This window comes from Mastigoproctus giganteus, chromosome 5 (genome assembly GCF_048544385.1).
Source record: "Mastigoproctus giganteus isolate SK-2022 chromosome 5, ASM4854438v1, whole genome shotgun sequence".
NCBI classification, from domain to species: domain Eukaryota; kingdom Metazoa; phylum Arthropoda; class Arachnida; order Uropygi; family Thelyphonidae; genus Mastigoproctus; species Mastigoproctus giganteus.
Genome location: NC_143579.1, coordinates 172,944,613 through 172,972,611, shown reverse-complemented (window position 1 = coordinate 172,972,611; position 27,999 = coordinate 172,944,613). Strand labels below are relative to the sequence as shown.

Sequence of the window (27,999 nt, the reverse complement as noted above, 5' to 3'; positions counted from 1 at the left end):
AAAGGTCAGGGAATGACCACTGCATATCCCGGAGCAATATGGACTTAGTTGCTAATACCCCTAAAAAAAAAAAAAAAAACCAAACCAAACAGTTTGAAGTCTCAATATATGTTCATGAAAGTTTAGTTTCCGATCTAATGTTAAGGCTAAAAAGGAGAAATTTTGAACAACAGGTAGAGAGAAGTTATTTAAATATAAAGCTGGTTCAGGGTGAATACCACGGATTTTACTGAAATGTATAACAGCAGATTTTTTTTTTTTTTTAGATATTCTGTATCTGTTATTTTTTGTCCATGCTTTTTATTTTATTTATGGATAACTGGAGCTGTCGCTGAATCGTGTTCATGCTTTGTGATTGAAATGAAATGGAAAGATCATCTGCGTACATTAGATTTCCAGTGAAGATGGTATAACCTTTGTGATATTGTTCACCCTAAGGGCAAACAGGGTTGCACTTAATACTGAGCCTTGGGTGACTCCTTCCTGTTGTATGTGTATTGTAGATAGATAGCCTTTATATTGTACTCTAAATGTACTGGCAGTAAGGAATTTCTCTATAAATTGGAGAAGTTGTCCTCTGTATACTAACTGAAATAGATCTCATAGGATTCCAAATCTCCCCGTTGTGTTAAAAGACTTTTCAAGATCTAGATTTATCATCACCATATGCTGCTTTCTTACAAATGAGTTTAATATTTGTTTCCATTTTGACATGTAGCTCATGCATCGATCTATTCTTCCTGAATCCAAATTGGTGGGGTGATAAAACAAACCCTTTTTCTGGCAACCACATAAATCTGTTATGCGCCATTCATTCAAGGATTTTTCCTAAGCAGCTGGTCAATGAGACAGAGCGATAGTTATATGCAGTGTTTGAGTTGTAAAATTAGCAGAAGGTACACTGTGAATGTTGCAAATGCAGAGAGTATACTGTGCTTACTAATTGAATTCCAGGTGGTATATGGAGTATACCACGCACACGTCCTTCAAAAACCAGAAGGTATATGCTATTGACCTAAAAAAATCCAGAGGATATACAGCATATACCCTCCACTACAGCCCTGGTTATATGTATAGGATCTTTTCTGGGTTTGGAAATGCAAGGAAAATTGCATGCCGCCATATGGATGGATACAAATTGTTCAGAAAAACTATCATATAGGGCTAGTAGGATATTCAGAGAATCAGAGTTTGGGTGTTGTATCATAGTATAATAAATGTCATTGGGACCTGGTGTGTTATTAGGCAAATTTGTCATGGTTATAAGTAATTCCTCTTTTAGGAATGGTAGATTATATGAATGAGATATAGTGGTAGAGAAATTCAACTTACTCCATTCAGCTTGTTCTTTATAGTTTTGAAAATCAGTGCTATAGCTTGTAACAGCAGATGTAGAAGCAAAGGATTCAGCCAGAATTTCTGATATCTCATCTGTTGTGGAAATGTCCTGCCCTTTCCAATGGAAGATTGGAGATTGTACGTTTAGATATCTTCTACTCAAAATCAAATTTTTTCCACACGAAACCAGTACTCTAATTCCTAGTAAGTGTGGAAGCAAGCATGATCCAGGAATTTTTCTTTGCCTTTCTCTGTATTTGCCTCACTTCAGCCTTGGCTTTTTTACATGCAATCAAATTGATTGTAGTTGGATATTTCCAGAATTCATTTCATTCACAATTTTGTTTTGTTTTTGTCATTGCATATTCTGCATTCCACCAACGGCTGTACTGTGATTGCCTTGCCTTACTCATTTGAGGTATTGTAGCTTTTGATGCTTCTAACATTGGTCATTGATATACATGTCAGCAGCATCATCTATTCGCAGGGTTTCTATAAATTGCTTATCCAGCTTGATTAATTTCATATATTTACTCCAATTAGCTTTTTTAAAATTCCATACTGTTCTGGTTTCTTTGTAAGTCAATTGTGTCTATATGGAACATACTATCAGAAAATTACCATTTTTTGATAGTATGTTCTGTGGTAAGGATCATTTAATACAAACCATTCTATATTGGGATAAATTGATGGAGAACATATTAAGTCTATTATGATATCTGTAGCCAAACTGATATAAGTGTTCAGTAAATTCAGGTGTTGATCTTCTAAGTAAGTTTTGATCAAGTTACTTCTACTGTCTATGTGAGAAGATCCCTACAAATGATGATACGAATTCATATTTCCTATGAGGCAATGGGGAGGTTGTAGCTGCATAGTAAGATTGTTTAATTCCGATCTGGAGAGAGGAAGATAAAGGGATGTGATAGAACTGAAAGGATTGTGATAGAAATTCCAATGGCTATTCTCACTGCTAATGCTTCTAAGTTGGTTTTTAATGTTATTTGCTTAGCTGGTATATATATTTGTATTCACCAAAATTGCCACTCCTCCTTTGGCAGTTGCTTTATCATATCTGTCACTCAGGAAAAGTGTATAATTCTGAAATGTGGGTGAAGATAGAGGTGTTAGATGGGTTCCTGAAGGCAAATACAGACTGGTTTATATTGCTGAATAATATCTTTTATTTCATCCGATTTTTCACTTAAAAACGACAGTTCCATTGTATAATATGCTGTATTATTTAAGTCTCAACACTATTTGTTGATCTGACTGAACTTTTGAGTTTTTTTGTTTATCATATTTGAATGTCTTTCTTCAGAAAAATAGGATTGGGTGTATCAATATCTTCTTCAGGGTGCAGTTCTAGTACATTCTCTGCCTGTTCATCCATATCCATTTCGTCTATGTTTGTATATTTCTGATTGCACTGTTTACTAGATGCTATCTGCCTTGTTTTCGAAGATGTTAATTTCTGTTTCCTGCTTTCCAGGCACAGAAATATCCTGCTGTTTAGCACTGGATGTTTCATGTGAAGTTGTTTTTGTAATTAATAGTATTTTACTCCAGTCTATCATTTGATTTGGAGGTACTGTCACTTCCATTGAGTGGTTATAGTTTGCTGTCATTTCACTGCTGAAGCATAGGAGCGTAAAGGTTTGGTTGCAAGTATCTGTTTCCTTGCTTCCAGATAAGACACTTTATTTTCTATCTTGTATTTCTGTATTAGTTTTCCAAATTCCACATATTTCCATGACAGTTTAGACAAAGTGGTGAAGTGGAGGTGCAGCTTCCTTGATCGTGTTATTTTGATCCACAGAGCGGAAAGATGGGATCACTCTGACATGTCACCTGAGAGTGTCCGTATCGCTGACAGTTGTAACACTTTATCGGATTCGGTATATGTGGGCGGATATTGCAGTCTAAATATCCTGCTTTAACTGAATGGAGGAAGAGAAGGATTGTTAAAAGTAAGAATAACAGATCACATTGGAGTGAGAATGTCATCTTTCTTCATCATTATCTTCCTAACATGTATTACTTGTTAATCTGTTAGCTCACGTAGCAGCTCTTCCTCTGACACCATTAAAAGGTCCCATTCTGTAATAGCACCTTCTGATGTATTCAGGGAGCTATGTGGGGTAATTTCAATTGATAGTCTTGCAAAGGTCTTTGTTTTAAGCAATTTCTCAGACTGATGACTTTAAGGTTTCTACTAAGAGATCACCTGATCATAGTCATTTTATCATTTTTGGTGAGATTATCATGGACTCTATAGTCTTCTGAAATAAGAATGGGTATAGTTTCTCAATGGGTCGTGTTGTTAAGGAATGTATCACCAAGAAGGAAGGAACAGTAAGCTGAGAAGCGTTTATTTTCATTCTTTTAGCCTTTTAGAAGTGTTTATTTTAATTTTTCCCAGGTTAAAAGAATGAAAATAAACAATTTTCGGCTTGTGTTTCATCACCTATATTGGAGTTAACTTTCTCCATTCTTTTATTGTTAGTTTGGTCCATTTTTAAACTCCTTTTAGTCTTGGGTGATGTCTTTTCACCCAGGCCTAGCCCCACCATGAGTAGTGACACCAAGTGATATATATAGAAGGTTAGTAAAAAAAAGGTTACTTTCCTTTCTGGAAACTTCTTCCTTTAAGAAAGAAAACTCTTATTATATATTGAAAAAAAAAAAAAAAAAAAAAAACCGAAGGAAAATGTCTAAACTCAAAAGAAAATTTGTCTCTCTAAAGTAATCCTTTTAGTCTTGGGTGATGTCTTTTCACCCAGGTCCAGCACCACCATGAGTAGTGACATCAAGTGATATATAGGTTAGTAAAAAAAAAAAAAAAAAAAGGTTACTTTCTTTTCTGGAAACTTCTTCCTCTAAGAAAGAAAACTCTTATTATATATTGAAAAAAACGGAAGGAAAATGTCTAAACTCAAAAGAAAATTTGTCTCTCTAAAGTAATCACAGTAGAAATCACATAGAAGATCACTTAGCCTCCAGCTTTGCTTGGCACCTGGGGCATGAAACTTTTGTGAAAAGAATAGACACAAAAAAATTACCATTATTGAAGACTAAGAAGGGATTCAAATTGAGTCAAAAAGCCAAATTCTCCACTGTAAGCCTGGAGAGTTGATAGCTACGGTTATGAAATTCTTGTTTATCTGTAGAGCAAGCAATGTAAAATAAAGTGACATAAATCTATTTCCATAAATCATGGAAACAAATTTGTTTTCAAAAATCATATTTCAGTATGCAACTAACTTCACAAACATATAAATTTCAGAAACAACAAGTGGTGTAAATGTAAACAAGTAGTACAAAACAAGCAAGATGTGTGCATTGTGTATTTCATTGACAGAATTTAGATCTTTTACAAATGGCTTTGTGATACAGTCCAATTTTACAATTGGATCATGTCAAAAGGGAATTTTTTTTAATGACTAACCAAACAAATAACAGCAAGACATGCTTAGGTGTTTATTACAGCCACATTTGTTAATGAAAATAAAAATAAATCTGCAGAATTTTTAAAAAATTCCAATTTTAATGTACTTTTACTAGAATTTTACTTTAATTAAAACTGAAATTTTTGTGAAAAGAATAGACAGAAGAACTGTTTGACTCAATTTGAACCCCTTCTGCAAGACTGAGAAGGGATTCAAACTGAGTCAAGAACACAAATTTTCCATCGTAAGCCTGGAGAGTTGGCTACTACAGTTATGAAATTCTTCATCTGTAAAGCAAGCAATGTAAAATAAAGTCACATAAATTTTCATTTCCAAAAATCATGGAAACAAATTTGTTTTCAAAAATCACGTTGCAGAATGCAATTTAACAAACACAAATTTTAGAAACAAGTGGTGTAAATGTAAACAAGGGCACAAGACAGGCAAGAAATGTGCATCATGTATTTCACAGACAGAACTTAGATCTTATACAAATGGCTTTGTGATACAGCCCAATTTTACAATTGAATCGTGTCAAAAGTGAAGTGTTAAAAAAAAAAAAAAAAAAAAAAAAAAAAGCAAGAAAAATTGATTGTCTTTATTTTTTGGCACATTGGTTAGTACACCATAATATCAAACAAGTTAGTTAATGCATGCAGTGTATATTTCAGGGGCATTAACAAATAGTAATAATACATTTATATATATAAAAAAAAAGCAACAACTTTCATGCACAAATCAAGAGCATTTTGTTCCACCATATTGCTCATTCATTCCCCCGATCAGTGCACAATAGCAAACAATATCCTCCAGTGCTTCGGTTAAAATATATGGTATATAATGGCCTATGTGGTACGTATGGGGGGAGGGGGAAATAGCTGTCCAATTTTAATAAAATTTGGGGTTGCTCAACAAATTTTTCTAAATGAGTCAAATATAAAATTTTGTGAAAATACATTACAGTAGAAAAGATTAGGGTGGTTTGGCCATGTGAAGAGAATGGAGGACGACAGATTGCCCAGAGGAACAGACAGATTGCCATGGAGAAGGAAAAAGAGAGGAAGACCAAGAAAGAAATACAGCAGCCATAAAATAGAAGAGGACTGGTGGATGGAGATTGGAAAGATAGAAGGAAAAAAAAAAAAAAAGGAATAAAGAAATGACTTTTCGATGTTAGGTTGAGGAGAACTGTTGTAATAACAGAATAAATCCTAAGAAGAAGTGAAAATCCATTCATTAGGAGTACAGGTATTACACACGGATGGGCAGATGGATATGGTGAAGACAATGGACACTTTACACATACAGTAGACTCTCAATTTTCCAGGATAGATGGTAAAAATAAAATCCAGGATAATTGATTTCTCGGTTAATCCAAAAATATTGAAAAATGTTCGGCAACGTACCTAATAAATATGGCAATAGATAAAACATGAAAAAACTTACCAAGCACTACTCACATTTCCAATACGGTGCAAGTATAAAAACATGCCTATAGGTAATGATGTATGCTTGCATTGGCCGCCAAAGGCTGCTGACGGGGGTGCATAATAATTTTCACAATATTTTTTACAACTTCTGTTTTAACTTAAAAAGTCTACTGATATCTTTAAAACATGTTTTGATTTTAACATAATATTTTATATTTTAATTTTAAGAAAAATAGGAGAGATTAGCAAAAATCAATTCACTTAGAAAAATACAAAAGTATAGACTTGTTTTTTGACCTTTTGCAACTTTTTGATGATTGGCGCTTTGAATATTTCTTAAAACCATTTTTTCCACCAGAACACTATCATTTAGCTGCTCCAGGTAGTCAAGAAGTGCTTCTGCGTGGTTTAAAGCAACACTGTGGCTAAATTTTTTGTGACAATATCAATTCTTCTTCAGGTTCACATCATTATTTAGTGGTGGTGCAGCAATAGTTACATGACATAAAATTTCTTCATCATTTAAACTTCATGACCAGCTAAATCTTCATCAGAATTAAGCCAATCATGAATTGATTGCTCATCAACATCCCTGTTCCCCAATTTGTTGAAAATTTCGCAACATTTCTGGTACCAGATCCTCACAGTTTTCTTCAAATCCTAGGAATCCTTAATAGTTTACCAGTAAAATCTTATGCCAAGACCTCTTTAAGGTTATGCATTTTATTGATTTCCATGCTGCTGAAATTTCGTAAATTGAATCCAATACAGTCAGGTTTTTCCAAAATGTCAGTCAATAGTTAGACATTTCCAATACAATCCTGTTTCATTGGCATTGTAAATTTGCTCTGGCACAAGTTCATTGGTTTCAATAATGAAACCCCATCAACCACCCAGAGAAGATGCAGTAAAATCACCCTGCAATTTTAATTTGTCAAAAAATATATATATTTTGCCTCGTCTCTTCTGCTGTTTGTTAGCTAAACTACAACAACACCACTGCCTTGTCGATGTCGTGGTATGTAGACTGTTTCATCATTTTTCTGATAGACATGCCTTTAACGCTATCAGATGTGTCCGCAAAATCTAATAGCTTCCCTTTATTTTTTATGATGTTGCATATGGTTTGGTCACCAACATTATAATGGTTCATTAAAGATTTAATGGATGCCCTGTTTTCAAAATTTTGAATAATTTCTAGTTTTTGTTCAATTGAAAGTACAACTCTTTTGTGTTTACCCTCATTTACGCAATTTCTACACAAACAAACAAAAAAAAAAAAAAAAAATTGACATCCCTGACATAACAAAACAAAATTTGTCTTTTTGCAGTGCAAGAGAACACAATAATCCACGCAACACGCTAAACAAGCTAAATGTTTGTGCTCTTTCTACAGGTTTTTTGAGATGCGGGTGGGAAGACAGCAGGGGTTGTGGGAACAGGTACATTCAACCCCAATCACGACTTATAACACCGTTTCTTGTTGCTTATTTACGACTTGCAAAACATCTGTTAATTTCCTATTCTACTTATTATTTGAATTTTATGATTTCCGGTGGATTTTTTTTTTTTTTTAAATTTGGAGTTTCAAAGTGTCCCGGTTAACCTGATTGTAGTAAATTGAGAGTCTGCTGTATATGCTAATACACCTGAAAAAAGTTGGTGGCCTCACATATAAACATTTCCTTTAACATCATAATAATTAATGTGTTAACTAACATGGCAAAATAATGAAACTTATAAAAGAAATCCAGGAAACCTATGTAAAACAAATTAATATATAGACATAAAAAGAGCTGAGGCTTTTATGCAATAATCAATGTATACCCTAATATACATTAATGCTTTGCACAAATGTATATATACAAAATATTAAAACAACTGACAGGAAGAAATCAGAATCTAACTAATGCAAAGAATAATGAGGTTGTTGCAGCAATTGTTTAATGGCACAATGGCTACTATTCCAAACTGCACCTGTTAATGTGGAGTGATGATCAGCATATGGAGAAAAATAGGTTTAGAAGTGGGCAGGTAAGTTGTTCATATTAGGCAAGGAAAACCTGCTAAACTAGTATGATTTCCAATAGTACAACTTAGTTGCAAAGGTTAACATTGGTTAAGGCTGTGACTAGAATGATGCAATTTTGGCAGAATGGTAATGGGCAATTTCAGTGAGAATAAGTTTAACAATAAGTAAAAAACGGAAATGCATGCAGAGTGGGGATGGTAGGATCCTCTCCCCCGCAGCAAAGGGAGATGTGTTAAATTCATACGACCAATTTGTGCAGTGGCCAACACCACTCCTTCATGACTAAATTAAACTTAAGTTCTTATTTTTATTACCTCCTTAATATTAATCATAGTTTCAGACTATGAACCTAGATCTGCATAGCTATGGACTCTTGTTTTATTTCAAGAAGCTTAACATACATCTGAGCATGACATACACCGAGGAGGCAAAACATTATGACCACCTACCTAATATGATGTTGGTCCTCCACGTGCAGCCAAAACAGCTTGTACCCGGCGAGGCATGGACGCTACAAGATTTCTAAATGTGTCTTGTGGTATCTGGTACCAACACGTAACTAGCAGATCCTTTAACTCCTGTAAGGTCCGTGGTTGAGATCTGCAGCATCTCAACCACGATGCAGCATCTCAACCATCTCATCCAACACAAACCACAGATGCTTGATGAGATTGATGTCTGGGGAATTTGGAAGCCAGGGCAATACCTGGAAGTCCTCCTCGTGTTCCACAAACCAGTCTCGAACAATCCGGGCAGTGTAGCATGAAGCATTATCCTGCTGAAAGATGGCACCGCCAGAGGGGAAGACCATTGCCATTAAAGGGTGTACCTGGTCAGCAATGATGTTTGGGTAGGTGGTAGACGTCAGAGTGCCCGGCACATGGATAACTGGTCCCAGGGAATCCCAGCAGAACATCGCCCAAAGCAAGACGCCGCTGCCACCGGCTTGTTTTCATCCCGCAGTGCATCCAGGCACCATCACTTCCCCAGGTAAATGACACACATGTACCCAGCCGTCCACATGGTGCAACAGGAAATGTGATTCATCAGGCCAGATGACCTTCTTTCAATCACTCAAGGTCCAGTTACGATGCTCATGTGCCCATCGTAGGTGCTGTTGCCGGTGAACCGTGATAAGTGTGGTCGCTCAGAGTGGCATGCGGCTACGCAGCCCCATTTTCAGCAGGGTTCAATGTACTGTGTGTCGTGACACATTACTCCCATCACCAGCATTCCAATTACCAGCGAGTTGTGCCACAGCCCCTTCTGCTGCCACGTATCATCCAAGAGAGCCTTTGCTCACCTCGAGCCATGGTTGTCCAACACCTTGCTGGCAGTTCGTGGGTTTATCTTCCTCAGACCACTTTTGGTAGGTACTAACCATGGCTGACCGTGAGCACCCCACCAGCTGTGCCTTTTCGGATATGCTCTGACCCAGTTGTCTGGCCACTACAATTTGGCCTTTGTCAAACTCGCTTAAGTCCGCTGCCTTTCCCATCTGAAACAAGAGTAACACTGATTAGCGGAACTCAGTATCAGGTTTTTTAATACCGTGTCCCGACCCTCACACGTGCCGTAGTTCACCTGCAGTTGCTTCGATTTGCATAACAACTCACTGGTCATGATGTTTTGGCTCATCGGTGTATATAAGTTCCACTTGTCAACATTATTTATTAATGGCTTATAATCTACTTAAGGAACTGGGATTGAATTGAAGTCAGTGAAATATTTTGATGCCTTATTTGCATATTCATTTCCATCTATTCCAAAGTGACCAGGAATTCTGAAAAACTAGACAGTTTATTTTCATCAAGATAAAGTAGCCAAGAACTAATCTGGGTCAAAACAGATGGAGAGTTTGAGATTTATTTTGTAATGCCATCACTACACATATTTTTTATAATTGAATATATTAGTATTAGAAGCATTAGTAGTAGCAATTTATGCAAGAAAGCACACTTATAAAGAATCAGCAAAAAAAAAAAAAAAAAAGAAAACACTTGACCATCCATACCCTCCAAGCACTTGTCTAGTTCTTCCTTGAATTTATTCAAACCATCAACTTCCACAACAACAGATGGAAGTTTATTGCAACAATCAACTACCCACTGGCTGAAGGTAAACTTCTGCACATTTATCCCGCAATCATACATCCTCAATTTGAATTTATACCTCTGTATGTAGTCTTAGCAAGAAGAAGAATGTCATCAATATTTAGTTTACTCAATCCATTCAAGGCTTTAAACACCTTAATCTGATCTCCTCACAATTTCCTAGTCTCCAGATGCTGCAGTTTGCAGAATTGAAGTCTTTCTTGGTAACAGCACCTTTTTTGTTCCCTTTGCCAATCTGATTGTCTTCACAAATCTGATATTATACAATAAAAAAAAATAAAAAAAATTATTAAGAAGAGACAAATGACCACAGCTCAGCCGGAAACCACTGCATTAAGCAGCAATAAGACGGAATCACTGATTGTAGCTTGTAGCTGCTCCTGTGTATAATAATGTGTATAAAGATAATAATGATTTCTGTCAGACACTAACCAAGCTGTGGTTAAAATCAAATCGTTGTTTATAGTGTAGGAAATTTAATTCCGTATAAATAACAAACTACATACACTGAAAAGTTAAAATTTAGTGCACAACAAATAATGTTAATGAACAGTTAATTTTCTGTATCACAAACTGAATGTACTCATTAACCAATCTGCCCTCCATATCTGCTATCATTTTCCATCAAGATATATCACACTGTAATACAAGCAACTCAAAGAGAGTATGAAGGTTGGTACAGTTGTTAATAACAGTAAGAACGGTACACTACTGAAAGAGGATGTAGAAAAGTTGAGCAGATGGGCCGAGAGGTGGCAACTGAAGTTTTACATTGACAAATGTGAATTCTGCATATGGGTAGCAGTAACCCCAGAGTAACATACCAACTGTGCAGACTACACTGAGGGTAGCGGAGAATGAAAAAGACCTGGGATAATTATGCAGTCAGGCTGCTAGAGTTGCTCATGGGGTCTTGTCAAGGATATATAGGAATTTTGCTAGCAGGGATAAGGATGTTTTATCTCCTTGTATAAGGCAATGGTCAGGCCACACCTCAAGTACCGCATACAGGTCCGGAGGCCTCATTTTAGGAAAGATGTTGCGCTACTAGAACGAGTACAGAGAAGGGCAATGAGATTAGCGAGTGAAACAAAGGGTTGTTGTTACAAAGGTAGGCTTAACCTGCAAATTGCAGCATCTGGAAACTAGGTGTGTGTGTGTGTTATTTGGTTTTTAGGAGCATTAGCAACTAAGGCCATACTGCTTCAAGATATGCGGTGGTCATTCCCTGACCTTTCCGCATCCTCCGTATTTGGTGGTGACGGGCTCGAACCCCGGTCTAATCAAGAAACGGGTGCTACGCACTGCTGCTCCTTCCCACCTGGCTACGGAGGCGCCAAGGAGACTAGGCATCTGTGAGGTGATCTGATTGAAGTGTATAAGGCCTTGAATGGTTTGAACAAGCTCAATGCTGATCAGATTCTTCCTCTTGCTCAGATTCTGCACCTGAGGGGGCATAAATTCAAATTAAGGAAAGACAGTTGTCGAATAGATGTGTGGAAATTTGCCTTTAGCCAATGGGTGGTTGATAGTCGGAAAACACTTCCATCTCTTGTAGTGGAGGTCAACAACTTAAATAAGTTCAAGGCAGAACTAGACAAACAATTGGAGTGAATGGATGAGTGAAATGAGATGATTATTTATTTATTTATATTTTTTTTGGCTGATGCTATATAAGCTTGCTTCTTGCATCATATGCCTCTACTAATGCTAATACCACAATCAGATCACCCTGCTGGTACTTAAGTCTTCAGACACTGCTATTTGCAGAACTGAAACCTTTTTAGGTAAGAGCACCTATTTCTTCCCTTCATCATTCTGGTTGCCCTTCTCTGCGTCCAGAGCTGAATTTATTATTATTATTAGCCTTATGGTGCAAGGAAGCCTGGGGCTTATGCTGCACCAGGCAAAAAAAAAAAAAAAAAAAAATTTCTGAACTACCCTGAGAGAGAGAGAGAGAGAGAGAGAGAGAGAGAGAGAGAGAGAGAGAGAGAGAGAGAGAGAGAGAAGTAAAAGGGAATCACCAAGAAAGAGAAGAATGATGATATCCAGCTCAAGGTCCTGGGTGTGCCAAGCCCATACTCACCAGATGCCCCTGGGGTTATTTTTTTAAACTTGTTCACTGTGATAATATTAAAAAAGAATTTTTAAGGTGGAGTGAGGCCCCTTGTAATATGAGGCCTTAAGCTGTAGCCTGTCTAGCTTATGTATAAATCTGACCCTGTCTGCACCTGTTCCATCAGATCTACATCCTTCCTGAAGTGAGGCCTCTAGACCTGTATACAATACTCTGGATGTGGCCTAACCACGGCCTTGTATAAAGGGATAATCATCTCCTTATTCCTACTAGGAAAGTTTCTGTATATCAATGACAAAACCCCATAAGCTATTCTGGCAGCATGTCTCCACTACTCAGAGAATTTCATATCTGATTGCACAATTAAACCCAGGTTTTTTTTTTTCCCATTTTCTATTACACTGTGTGGAACTACACACTTCTGATTGTAGCTACACACAGTTGATAAGTTACTCTGGAATTACTGCTACCCATATGCAGTACCATACATTTGTCAATGTTAAACTTCAACTGCCATTTTTCTGCCCATCGACCTAATTTTTAAAAATCTTGTTGCAGTAGCATATCTCCATTATGTCGTTAACCACCCTGCCATGCGATATATCAACTACAAACTTGAACATTAAAAGCCTTATATACCTTCATCAATAACAATGGGCCCAGCACTGAAGCCTGGGGAACTCCACTAACATTAGTCCACAAAGAGTAGTGCCCATTGATAATCACTCTCTGTCTTCTTCTGCTTAATCATCCCTTTATCCATAGAAGTAACTTGACTGTAATGCCATATTGCTCTAGTTTATACAGAGGTCTTTTATGTGCAACAGTGTTAAAAGCCTTCCTGAAATCCATGTATATGATATCAAAATTTTTTGGATCCGGTTCCTTAGTGATTGCATCATAGTAATCTATCAGAACGGTTAGACAAAATCACTGCTTAACAAATCAATGCTGTGACTGCAGTATAATTGCATTCCTGTCCAGATGGTCCTGCATTACTTCTTTAACCAAGACTCCTTTATTTTCCTTGGAACAGATGTTAAGTGACAGGTCTCTAATGACTCATGTCACCTTATAATCCTCCATTTGTTATTGGGGTTACATTTGCACATCTCCAGTCCATAGGGAGATCCCTATTGACTGGAGAAGCATAGCTCTGCTTATATAACTATGTATTGAAATGATGCATTAGTACTACCAGTACAATACTGTGTGAATTCCAAAGTCTGAAGTTTAATGTCTCTAAACTTATAATAATGAATATTAATGATATTCAAAAGCAATACCTGAGCTTCAAAGTGATCACATTCTTGCATGGTTCCTGGTTGGCACACCATCATTCCTCTACGAATGTCCGTTCTTTTTACAGCTCGAAGAAGAGTACCTATCTGATCACCAGCCAATGCTTCCTCTAATATCTGACGATACATCTCAATACCTTAAAATTTATTATTAAAAAAAATAAACACACAAAAAAAAAAAAAAAAACACATTAGGATTATCTGTTTATTGAATGTATATAAAGATTCAAAAGATACACTCAACCTCACACAAATCTTTCAATCTCAGGACCTGATCTTGAAAGTTTCTAGATTTCTGGTGGTCATATCAGAGTTAAAGTATAGTACTGTACCAAATGCAGTTTTTTTTTTTTTTTTTTTTAATGAGAGAATGTAACTTACTGTACACAGAAATTATAATAAATACAGCACATAAAGAAAAGTACACAGTAAAATGAAAATAAAATAATTTTCCTTAAAAAAAAATATATATATTTATCATACTTTGTATTAAGAGAAATTACATGGAAATAATTAAACAATATCAAGTTTCAACACAATCCCTTCACAAACGTCCCAATGTCAAGTATCTCTGACAATAGAATCATTTCCACAATAGGTAAGGACCTATATATGTACAGTGGAACTTCTCTATTACGAACTTCTATTTAACGAATTTCTCTATATTATGAATTTTTTCGCGAAACATTGAACCTTGAAACGAAATTACATGTAAAATTAACCCCATATAACGAAGTGTTAGTCTCTCTATAACGAATTCTTAAAAAAAAATCAGTAAAAGCATTTTTGAAGATTTTCAAGCATTTACTGCTAAACAGCCGTTCAAATATACTGCCTCCTTCCTTCCGAAATTGCGCATTAGCATCCAGAATTAAATAATCATCCTTTTAGTGAACGCTTGTGACTACTATTGATGCCCGTAGGAGGGGCTTTGTTTCATTTTTGTTACAGTTATTAAACCAAATGGGTTTTCTTAAAAATGGTCGTAAACTTGACAATAAATAGGGTAAATTTGTAAATTGATGTTGGCTCATGGGAAAACAAAATTTGCTGCGGTAAACTTTTAGCATGGTGCGGCGGCAATACATAGAATGCTACCATAGTCAGTTTTTAGTAACGGCCACTGAGTGACATTCGTTTCTCACCTCAACTGTACCACGTGACCTTCATGTCAATCGTTATATGATATATCCGTTCTCGTCTAACTGGATTCCCAGTAGATGGTTTTCATGAATTTTTTTTTTTTTTTTTTTTTTATTTCGTTCGTCATCAATCACATACGCTATATGCTCTTGTATTTTTTTTTTTCTTTTCTGAAAAGTAACACACAGCATACATTAATCATAAATTTTCTTTCGTGTATATATGAATGAAAGCAGAATAAAAGAAATTCACAAAGTCTTATATTTCTTCAAAGTGAGTGATACTGTTGACTTGGCAAGTGAACGTCATTGAGTAGGCGTACCTGTACTAACAATTCATGGCTATATGGCCAGCACAGCGAAGTTTGCAGTGTATGTATCGGCAAGAGCTGCAGGTGGGCAGGAGCAGAAGTGCATAGCACACGCTTCTTGATTAGACTGGGGTTCGAGCCCATGCCCACCAAATACGGAGGATGCGGAAAGGTCAGGGAACGACCACCGCATATCCTCAGAGCAATATGGCCTTAGTTGCTAATGCGCCTAAAAACCAAATAACAAACAAAACAAGCTGTATAAAAGTTATACCAGCCCATGTTCAGTGGATAACTACTATTTTAATTTATATTTAAAAAAAAAAAAAAAAAGCGTAATTTTAAAATGTATTTACCCTAATCCTAACCATCAATTACAAATTTAATACAGGTCATATAATCACAAACAAACAGATTAACTGATTCCAATAAAGCATATATAATTATTACCAACAGACTAACCAAGAAAACAGACCAGATGGTGCCCCGGCCTCCTACAAAGCGGCCCCTGGGCAGACTACACATACTTTCTCATGCCAACTACCTGAGTACACAATTAACAGCTATAGTGTTCACAGATAAATACCTATATATTTTATAATTTACTCTGATGCATACTCGTTGGGCTTTGGGTCCAAATCCCAGTTTGCAGCTAATTACAAACAAAATTAATTAATAATAAATCAACAATTAAATTTTATTTGCTTTATTACATTAGGGCATTCAAAACTAAACACGAGTACATAGTGAGCAAAGCTGTTATTGAGACTACAGAAACGAGTGTGCATGAGACATTCATTTAGTATGGCTATCTGTCTGCTCAAAGCCCCTCAGGAAGTAGCAGAGAGATGGCCATGTGAGTGAATGTTACCTTCCTAATTCTTAGCTATTTTCCTAATCTTTCTAGACTTGTTCTTTAATAATTCACTATTCTACACTATTCTTTATTCTCTTTCTCCTCTAACTTTAAACTTCTAATGCTTTCAATTTTATTGTAAATTTTATATTTATATATCTCAACTTGATTTCATGTTAATTGTTAACATAGAACAATAGGCAAACCAGCAACTGTTAGAACTATGCCTAGCCAGTTAGTTAGGCCTTAATTACTGGTAATGCCTCCCACCCAAAATTTACACTATCACTTGCAAAACAAAAATCAATCAGAACTTTGACCTAATATACCAATGCACATATAATGTTTAATTGTTTAATCCTACAATAGCATTAACGCCGCATAACCGCAGAATTATCACAACCGAAAATTTAATTAAAATAGTACATAGGCTTAAAAGTAGCATTTAAGTATATATATATATATATATATATATATATGCATGCCAAAAAAAAAATAAATAAATAAAATAATAATAATAATAAAAAAAAAAAAAAAATGTTCCATTTGAATGCTCAGTGGTAAGTTTATTTAATCCCTTCCCAGTAAATAAATTTAATTCCCAGTGATATGCTTTTTATGTATATTTCTAATTTATATCACTTTGTTCAATTTATCTGTCAAAAGAATCAAGGAATAGTTGGGAGAAAAAAAAATACATCTGGATTTGATCATGTATACATAAAATAAAAAAAAAGTACCACAATAAACTCTTTTTTATTCATCATACCACTGGTTTAACTTTTGTCATTGAGGTTATCTGATTTACAATGTCAGTCAGTTGTTTGCAATTGCATCAATTACTGAACTTCGAATTTAACAATTAACTCATTAAATTCTGATTATTATCATAAACTTGATTCCTGTTAATCCTGTTTGAAGATACATTCCAGAATGGTTCTGATAATGTATAACAGATTATGAATGTTTTATGCAAACTGGTTCTAATAAAGGGGGGGGGGGGTTGAAAATTTTTTGACATTAAGCTATTGACTTTACAGTAAATATGACACATTTACAAATTTCAACAAGAGCACCTTCATACTTTTATTAAGGATCAACTATTACTTGAACTGGGAAAGAGATGACACAAGTTAGTTAATCTATGCAGTGTGTTACATTTTAGACACATACATTTATCACTTTTCATTTTTATTCCACTTTTATTTCTTAAATAATAGAAATGGAAAGTATATAATTAATTATTTTGTTAGCAATTAATTACTAACTGACTAACTAAGAATACATAAAAGTAATTGTTTTCACACCACTGCAGATATCCTCACATTGTAATATTCACTTCATGTTTTGTAATACTTTGTAATAACAGCGCATGAAATACAACATGTATTAAACATCGTCATAGTATGCTGTCAATGCTTTTGTAATGCAGTTTGCATATTTCTTTCTGGAATTTAATAACAATTGAAAAATAACGTCTTTAACATATCTACTCCAATTCATATAAGAAAACAGATTTATATATATATATTTAATAAACTGATAATTAATAATGATAACATTTAATAAACAGATTTATATATTTAATAAACTGATAACAAAAACATGACTTTCTCAAAACACAACTTTTATGCAAGAACCAAGAACATTTAATTTCTGCATATCCACCATATTGCCATTCATTCCTCCAATCAGTGGAGGAGAATGGGCATTACTTCAGTTACAATATATGGTATATGGATAGCCTACATAATATGTGTAGGGAAAAAAACAAATAATAAATAAAATAATTTCCATTTATTCTTTTGATTTTAATGAAATTTGGGATGGCCCAACAAACCTTTCCAAAAAACCCAAATATAAAATTTCATGAAAATCTCTCCACTGAGAGCTCAGTTATAGGCAGGAGGACGGACAGACGAAAGGACACACATGGTAAAAACAATACACACTTATGCATATACAGGAACTCTCCGACTTATGTAAGGGTTGTGTTCCACGGAACGCTACGTAAGTCGGATTTTACATAAGTCGGGGAATTTTCCCATGCTTGTGCAGCACTTGCAACTGTGCTAGCTGAATTGATTGAATCAAAAAAGAAATGTTCGATGAAACATGTAAATAAAATTATTTATTGTATTTATTCAATTTTTTATCTCATGTGCAGGAAAAATTACAAAAGCGTGCAATTTAAAATTATAAAAAAAAAAAAAAAAAAAAAAAAAGAGAGGAAATAGGCATAACGTCAGTAATCAGCTGAAGTTTTACGACTTCAGCTGATAAGTACGCTTGTGGAGGTTGAGGGCTGTGGAGATTTAGAAGGGGTCGGCCGCTCAACCTTATGAAAGAACATTAATGGATGACTGGACGGTATCTTTTTTCTTTTCATCGTAGATTTCTTTGTACCAAGCAAGCATATCATTCACTCCTCTGTTAACTTTTAAGAATCATTCGCCGTCAGGATCCATCTTCTCAAACCTTGCCATTGCCAATGCAATTTCACGAAATGCCACTGCCATCTCTCTGGTGATGAAGTATCTCGGCTCCTCATTTGGTTCATCTTGAGCTTCTTCAGCATTTCCCTCTTTCACTATCACTGCCTGCAAGTCAATAAGTTCTTCGTTAGATAATTCCTCCTCTTCTTCCTCTATTAACTCCTCCACATCTTTGGCATCGACCTCTAACAGAAGTAGCTCTGCAACCGTTACATATTTTCTGTGGGAATATTTTCTTCCACGCACCATTTAAACAATCTTTAGTAATTTCCTCCCAGGCCTTATTAAAGTTTAAGACGGTGTGGTAAATATTGTAAGATTTCCAAAAATCTCTTAATGTAAAATTTTTCTCACCGTCTACTGCAGACAATTTTTTTTTTTTTTTTCAGTTAGTTGTTGGCGCATCAGCTTCTGTGGCCATAATGCACCTCCCAAGGTTTTTGCAGTACTCTGATCCAAGCCAGCTGCAGGATTCGAACCCGCAACCTTTGGGTTGTCAGGAAGGCACTTTACCCACCCGGCCAGCCTGGTCGGCAACTGCAGACAATGCCTGAACGTAAATAGTATGCTTTTAAATTCGAAATAACACCCTGATCCATAGGTTGAATGAGTGAAGTCGTGTTTGGCGGTAGAAATATGACTCTCACATTCAAATTGAAATCATCTAGATGCGTAGGATGTCCAGGAGCATTATCTAATAGCAGAAAAATCTTGAAAGGAATGTCATTGTCTTTACAATGTTTTTCAACCTCGGGAATGAAGCAGCATTTAAACCAATCCTCAAAGAGAGATATTGTTATCCATGTTCTCTGGTACGATCGGAGATGCATGGGTAGGTTGGCTTTATTGTTGCCCTTAAATGCACAAGGATTTCCAGAAGGGTACACAAGCAGTGGTTTTAATCTGTAATCACCTGCTGCATTAGTCCCAAGCAAGAGCACGGCCCTATCTTTTGATGCCTTGAAACATGGCATTGTATTTTCCTCTTTGGCAATGTATGCTCGATCAGTCATTTTTTTCCAATACAGAGCAGTCTCATCAACGTTAAAAATTTGCTGCGTTGAATAGCCACCTTCATCAATAATTTTTTCCAACACATCACAAAATTTTTCTGCAGCTACAGAATCAACACTGGTGACCTCACCGCATACTTTAACGTTGCGGAAACCAGTGAACCTATTAAACCACCCACTGCTTGCCACGAACTTGGGGCTGGGGTTCACCGTACTTATCCCTAATATCTTTATAAATACTTCTTGCTTTTTTTTTGAAAGTTCGTTAGACTCAGGGGCACTCATTTCTGAATCTGATTTTACATCCATATTATTAACAGCTGTTCCATCTTTGATATAGCACCTGAACACTGTTTTGTGATCACTGTTCATGTTAAGTGCATTGATCCTTTGACCTGTTCTTTTATACGTACACTGTCCTTTTAAATAGTATTCTCTGTTGAAGCAGTGAGACCTAATTCCCTTGCAATAGATGACAAACTTTGTCCTGCTTCATACTTCTTAAATCATTTTCATCTTCATTTCTAAATAAATTTTTTTTCATTTTCTGGCACTGCCACCACTTGCACTTTTCGTTGGTCGCATAGGAATGAAGAGAATTCTGAAAATTTGTTTTTTTTATATGATTGAAGGTTTCAGTGAAGGGAACATATTTCACCATAACAGCATATAAACCCACACAACTGCAGTGTTTGGGATTACTGCAAATATAATAAGATCGAGTTTGCTAACCCATTTATAATTACAGATGCACTAACAGAAAAACCAATAAACCGGAAAGTGCAAATTGTTTTTATTGTTTTATGGTTGTGACTTCCAGAAATGTGTTTTTTTAAAATATCACAAAGGCATTCAAACTTGATTCTCATAACAGGAACATATGATAACGATGAAGGGGCAGTGTAATTTCCATTATAAATGTGACCTTTTCGAGAGATAAATAGCTTAGTAATACAGCAAAATTTTCAAATTCCAAGGAATTGGAAGAAATTACAAGAGAAAAAAAACTGGGTTACTGGGTTCACATTACGATATTTTCACAATACTTCCATTTATTCCTACGGGATGCAAAATACGTTTCCACGATTTTTTTTAAGTTTGCACCAGCCGCCAAAAACTTACGTAAAGTCAAATTTCCATAAGTTGAGTATTGCGTAAGTCAAGAAGTTAGTCAAGTAAGTTACAGTTAGTAAGTCAAGGTATACATGAAGGGGGGGGGGGGGGGAACAGAGAGATAGAGTGAAAGAAAGACAAGACAAGACATAACATAACTAGTCAATTTTAATTGTGCAGAGAACACGAGAGAGACAGAGAGAATGTAAATTATCCCCCGTAAAGAACATATAAATGAATCCTTTTCTTTTAAAATGACAGTGAAATCTGAGGAAATTACCTGTAATTACTGTTTTGTACTTTTTATCATAGCCAATTATTTCACATTCTGTTCCCTTTTTTAATCTTCCAGTCTCTAGTCTTCCAGTTGCCACTGTTCCACGACCTACCAAAAATGTTAAACTTTCATTTTCAAAATCACTTATCAATAATACCATGCATTACATCTAATAGTTTATGTATTGAAATTTAAGTTATATAAATAATGTAAGTTTCAAATATGCTTGGAATGTACTGTCATTTTGGAAATTCTTAATTACAAATAATGAACATGATATATCTTGATATATATAGGAAGCTTGGGATTAATTTATGTATTTGGCCATGCAAACCAAATGTATGAAAGTCTCAAAGAATAACATAGTAGTATTAGTATTATCCATAGCGTGCAAGGAAGCCACAAGTTTTTGCTGCACTGGACAAAAAAAATCCAGTACATAAGAAAATACACATCATGAGCTTTCTTCATCATGCAAATAGCTATCCAGTTGAACTTGGAACTTTTTTTCCAAATTGTCAGCCTCAACTGCAAAGGCAACTTATTCTAGAATCAACAACTTGCTGGTTCAAGGACAACCTAATCTAAACCTCTTCCCCTGTAATTCATACGGTCACCTGTTTTCCAACTCTCCATGAGAATTCCCTTTCTTTGGACCTTTTCAAGAAGCTCAGATGAGGTTTTATGCGTTGTATGGTGGAATTATAACAAATATTTATTTATTTTTTTTTTTTTTTGATTTGGTAGTTGTTGGCGCATCGGCTTCTGTGGCCATATTGCACTTCCCAAGGTTTTTGCAGTACTTTGATCCAAGCCCGAGGCGGGAATCGAACCCGCGACCTTTGGGGTTGCCGGGCAGGTACTTTACCCACTCGGCTAGCCCGGTCGGCTATAACAAATATAACCTCTCTCTATCTCTACAGGATATCGTTTGATAAATCATTCTAAAGATACCATGGGCTTTCCTGGCCACATATTTATATACTGCTCAGAAAACTTCTGATATGCCAATACTATAACTCCCAGATCCATTTCTTCCTCTACTGTTTTCAGTTCGACCACACCAAGGGTATAAAGTTATTCTGGTGTTGCTATTTCCCAAGCGCAAAACCTCGCATTTTGCTGCATTAAAACAAACTTTTTCGACCATTCTTGAAGGCTGTTCAAGTCATCCTGAAGTAGCACTTCTTGGCACCGATCATTAACAACTCTCCCAATCTCTACATCTGTAAATTTCTGCATCACACTCTTTATCCATTTTTCGATGTCATTAATGAAAATTAGAAACAACGGTGGTCCTAGAACTAATCCTTGGGAGAACCAACTTCTGGTGATACACCAAACTGAAGAATATCCATTAATCACAACCCTCTGCTCTGCAGCTAACCTGCAATCCTTATAACCATTCCAGGAATCCCAACATGTTCCAGCTTATACAGTAACCTCTCATGAGGAACTGAGACATTTAATTCAGTTCCCCATGAGATCGCTAAAATCCAAATAAAAATTATGTTTAAATTGTTCCCTATATCTAGCTTATGAGTAACTGTGTCAAAAGAGAGCACCAAGTTAGCTGAACATGATTTTCCTTTAATAACATGTTGTGTATGCTTCAGAATGCCATTTCTATCTAAATGCATCTTGTTCAGTGCCTCCAAGATTTTCCCTACCACTGAAGTCAGACTAACTGGTCTGTAGTTACTGGCTTTATTCTTAGAACTGCCTTTATGTATTGGTGATATACTGGCACTTCTCTAATCCAAAGATGCCCTCATAATTAACCTCAAGGTTCAATACACTCTCTGGCCATCTTTCTGTTTGTTCCAGAGAAAATAATGGAATCATTGGTTAAAGAAGTGATGCAGGACCACCTGGACAGGCACACAATTATACTGCAATCACAGCATGGATTTGTTAAGAGGCAGTCCTGTCTAACCAATCTGATAGATTACTGTGATGCAGTGACAAAGGAACTGGATGCAAAAAATAATTTTGATATCACATACTTGGATTTCACGAAGGCTTTTAAGTGTTGAATATAAAAGACTGCTATAAAAACTGGAGCAATGTGGCATTAAGGGCAAGTTACTGCTATGGATAAAGGGATGATTAAGGGGAAGAAGATAGAGTGGTTATCAATGGGTATTACTGCTCTTCGTGAACTAATGTTATTAGTGGAGTTCCTCGGGGTTCAGCGTTAGGCCCATTGTTTTCAATATTTATTAATGATACTGATGAAGGTATATCAGGCTTAACGTCTAACTTTGCAGATAATACAAAGGTTGGCAGAGTGTGGGGGGGGTGAGCTACTTTAGGATGAACTACTGCAACAGGATCTAGGAAAATTGGGTTGACTGGCTGAGAAATGGCAGTTGAAATTTAACATTGACAAATGCAAGGTGCTGCATATGGGTAGCAGTAACTCCAGAGTAACTTATCAACTGTGTAATACTATACTCAGGGTAGTGAAGAATGAAAAAGACCTGGGGGTAATTGTGCAGTTAGATATAAAGTTCTCTAAGCAGTGCAGACATGTACCGAGACAGCTCATGGGGTTTTGTCAATGATAAACAGAAAATTCTGGCAGGGATTAAGAGGTGATTATCCCTTTGTATAAGTCTATGGTTAGGCTGCATCTTGAGTACTGTATACAGGTCTGGAGGCATCACTTTAGGAAGGACATAGATATGCTTGAACATGTGCAGAGAATGGCAACCAGAGTGGGAAGGGAACAAACAGGTGCTCAGAAACTCCAGAGTAACTTTTCAACTGTGTGATACTATACTCAGGGTAGTGAAGAATGAAAAAGACCTGGGGGTAATTGTGCAGTCAGATATAAAGTTCTCTAAGAAGTGCAGACATGTACCAAGACAGCTGATGAGATTTTGTCAATGATAAACAGAAACGTCTGGCAGGGATTAAGAGGTGATTATCCCTTTGTATAAGTCTAGGCTGCATCTTGAGTACTGTATACAGGTCTGGAGGCATCACTTTAGGAAGCACATAGATATGCTCGAACATGTGCAGAGAATGGCAACCAGAGTGGGAAGGGAACAAACAGGTGCTCGCATCTAGAAAGGCTTCAGTTCAGAAAATGCAGTGTCTTGAGACTAGGCACCTACAGGGAGATCTGATTAAGGTGTTGAAATAATCCTTGAATGTACTGAGTAAGCTGAAAGTTAACGCCAGTTTTCCATTTTGTTGAGATCACACCAGAGGACAAAAATTATCTACCTAAAGTACTAACGGCATTTTTCCATTTTGTTGAGATCACACACACTAGGGGACAAAAATTATTTACCTAAAGTACTTCCCATAGTTATATTTCATGATTTATCATGTTCAAGTTGAGCAAGAATGGTTGATTGTTGGAACAGTCACCCACAACAACAGGCTTCTACCTGTTGTTGTGGAAGTATATGGGTTGAATAAATTCAAGAAATAGACAAATTTGTGGATGGTACACAGGTAGGTGAACTTTATAGGTTTTTTTTGCTGATCTTGTATAAGCTTGCTTTTTTGTATCATTTGCCATTACTACTACTATTTCTGGGTATATTACATCAACTCCAGGATGTCTTACTTGCCTTTAGGCTCTAACTTTTTCTAATAAATAGTCACTTGTAATTTCAAAATCACTAATTTCAGATGGCTCGGCCTCAATTGCACAGCCTCTCCTCAGCATAAATGGTCTTCTATTAGTAAAGACTGATGCGAAGTACCTATTCATGTGGGAAAGTCTTAGATAAGACTTAGATAAGTCTTAGATAAGACTTTCCCACACTCAGTGCACAAGGGTCCAGTCATTTGTATTCTTCTTTGTATTTACATATATGAAAACCCACTGTCCCCATTCTTTGCTCTCTTAGCCAATGCTTTCTCATACTCACCCTTGGCCTCCCTAACCTTATCTGTGGTACTATTACAGACCCAGACCAACTTTTAGCTGTTGTAGGCTTCAGTAATAGTAATAGAGGCATGTGAAACAAGAATATGAGCTTATGTAGCATCAGCAAAAAAAAAATCACATCACCATTCCCTCTAAATGTTTGTCCAGTTCCACCTTGAATGTATATAAGCTATCAACTTCCATAATGACAGATGGAAGTTTGTTCCAGCAATTAACCACCCGATGGCTAGAGGCAAATTTCTGCACATCTATTCCACAACTGTCTTTCCTCAATTTGAATTTATGCCCCATTAGGTTCATAAACTGAGCAAGTGGAAGAATTGCATCAGAATTCAGCATGCTCAACCCATTCAAGGAATTATACACCTCAATCAGATCACCTCGCAGGTGCCTAGTCTCCAGCCACTGCAATTTGCAGAACTTAAGTCTCTCTTGGTAAGAAGATCCCTTTATTCAGTACTTTGTCATTGCTCTGTAACTTTCCCATGTTGTCTTCTTTAGCTCTACTTGACTGACCAGCTCAGTATTCACATTCATCCTGGCATCTACTTCGTTCTATATTTTGTTAATGGTATATATGCATTCATCGCTTCCATGATTTACTGTTTTGAAGGTATTCCATAATTCTAATGCATTTGCCCCCTTCCACAATCTGCCTAATAAATAGATGACACGTAATGCCTTAAACTGCCACAGTCCCCTTTTCTGAAATTAAAACTTGAGATTAACTTTTACTGGAACATCGTTCTTCAATTTCCAACTAACTACTTTGTGATAACTACCTGCCAGTGGTTTCTGTACTTTAAGCCCTGTGTTGTCATCAGATTCGTGAGTAATGATGAAGTCTAGAATATTCTTACCCCTAATATTTTCTCATACGTGCGGGAGTAAATAATAATCAGCTAGTTTATTTAAAAATTTTGTTCCCTTTGTGTTACAAAGGGCAGATCAAAGTCATCCATAATAATGACACTTGCTTGTCTATTCCATCTGAGAGTAGAGTCTTGTCATACTCTTCACATTCTTCTGGTCTGTAGATTACTCCCACTCTCATTATATCTTTGCCCAACTTACCCACACCACACAGATTCTATGCTGGCAGAAGTAACTTCTAACTCAGCAAAAGCTTTTTTTGTGCTCAGTCTGCTTTTATAAGACACATGACCCCATCATCCCTAAATACATTACACATACCATAATGGAATTGATCATCTCCAATTTTCAGGAGGCAAGATGTTTCTGTTAGCCCTTATTAGGTTAGGACAACTAATGTCAGCATTAGTTGTCCTAACCAGGAGTTTGAATTTAGCCATTTAATTGATAATACTCCTAACATTACAGTAGACACAATTAAGACTAAGTATTCTTCTATAGTTTACTATCCTGCCACACCCCTTGAAGTTATTTAGGCTTGTTTCTTGAGCTTTATCTTCCTGCTCATTTGAAATGTTGCTACCCTCAGATCTTGACATCAGCTGTTGCAGCAACAAAAAAAAAAATTCTTGAGGTGGGTGCAAGCATCACTTTGATCCATATCACATATCAGATAAACATGGATCTATATTACCCTTCTCCCCCCCCATAACTAGCAGTTTCCCTGAACCTTTAGGGTATCCTCCATGATACTGGCAAAAATTCTTGCACCACCTTCATTCAAATGAATATAGTCTCGACAAAATAGATTCCTTCTACCCACAAGTGCGAGCCATGCTAATAAAAATTTCCCCCTGCATAAAAATATTGCCAAGTGATATCAAAAGTTTTCAATGTTTGAATTGACAATGACTAGATGTCTCTTAACTGTCATTCGTTAGAATTTTGGTTTCTGTATACCATCTTTTCTAATGTTCTACCTAAATAGCTTGTAAGTGAAACTGGTCTATAATTATGTAGAAGAAAGCAATTCTTTTCTGCTTTGAAAAGGCTACAACTGAGTGATACCAGAACAATAGGGGAGGAGGATAAATATTTGATAATGCATTCGGTGCATAATGATTCTGGCACTATTTAATATTGGAATAATTACAAAAACCTCTTCCCCAGATCCCTTTGCTGTTAGCTAAGGTGTCGGTGGGACAGATTCTGGTAATAAAATATATTTAAAAAAAAATGACTAAAATTGCAATTTGATCATTTTTTACACGTATGACTACATCATCCTTTAAAAAAAATTGCAATTATTGTACAAACAACATTAGAAAATTATTACAATTATTACAATTATTTTAGTGTACCGGTGGTGAATATTTCGCCAAGACTGTAAAGAAAGTATTTAAAAAATAGATGTTTTGAAAATCATTAGGAAACTTTTAGTGCAAAATAAAATCTACTGGGAAAGGAACTAGGTAAAAAACTTGTTTAGTCTGAGTTATTCAAGTACCCATGGTGAAATTTTGTCAAAACTGTAACTAAACTGCTGTTCGACAGTTTTGTAATGGAACTGAAATTTTCTTAATGGAAAAATAATGGAAATTTTGAAAACGGGTAAGAAAACTTTACTGCAAATTGTTTTTTTTTTTTTTCTCCTGCTAAACCTATTGTAAAAGAATCATGTAAAAATCTTGTTTAGTTTGAGTTATTCAAATTCAAAGAGTATTACAGACAGACAGGCATAAGCAAATTATTATAAAGATTCTTCAAATACTATACATTCCACTCGACTCATACAAAAAAGTCTGATTATATGAGAAACAAGAGACAGAGATTAATAGAAAAAATGATTTTGTATTGTTTGGCATATATTTCAAATTGCTGAAAGATTCTGATCACGCACAGGGCATGAACACTGCTAAAATAATACACAAACAGTACGACACCACACTGAAAAGTTTCGAAAAGGAGTTGCAAACCTCAAAGATAAGGACCACAATGGATGCCCTACTGAAGGTGATGACAATGGCTATCTGAGTCTCTCAGGTGAAACCAATCGAAAACTAGACTTTTCTCACACATATTATACCACTTCTTTTAACATATCAATTTCTTCTTGGAAAATAATTTTGCCAGGAAGACACTGCTTTCATGCAGTTCACTGATTCAAGAAACCCAATTTATTTTTTTTTAAATGGTATAAATTCATTAAATTGGAAAAAAGTGTTGGTTGTAGTGGAACTCATTTTTGATTAATATACTTTATTTTGA

General features: G+C 35.9%; 1 protein-coding gene across 1 annotated transcript in view; it reads right to left on the bottom strand.

Moving 5' to 3' along the window:
- The window catches only part of mEFTu1 (mitochondrial translation elongation factor Tu 1), a 167,394-nt gene that overhangs the window by 23,614 nt on the left and 115,781 nt on the right, over nt 1-27,999 (bottom strand). Inside the window, exons 8-9 of the mRNA XM_090373527.1 lie at nt 20,952-21,056; nt 13,727-13,878 (exon numbers count right to left, since the gene is read on the bottom strand). Coding sequence (XP_090229653.1) covers nt 13,727-13,878; nt 20,952-21,056 — 257 coding nt within the window. The remainder of the gene's footprint in view (nt 1-13,726; nt 13,879-20,951; nt 21,057-27,999) is intronic.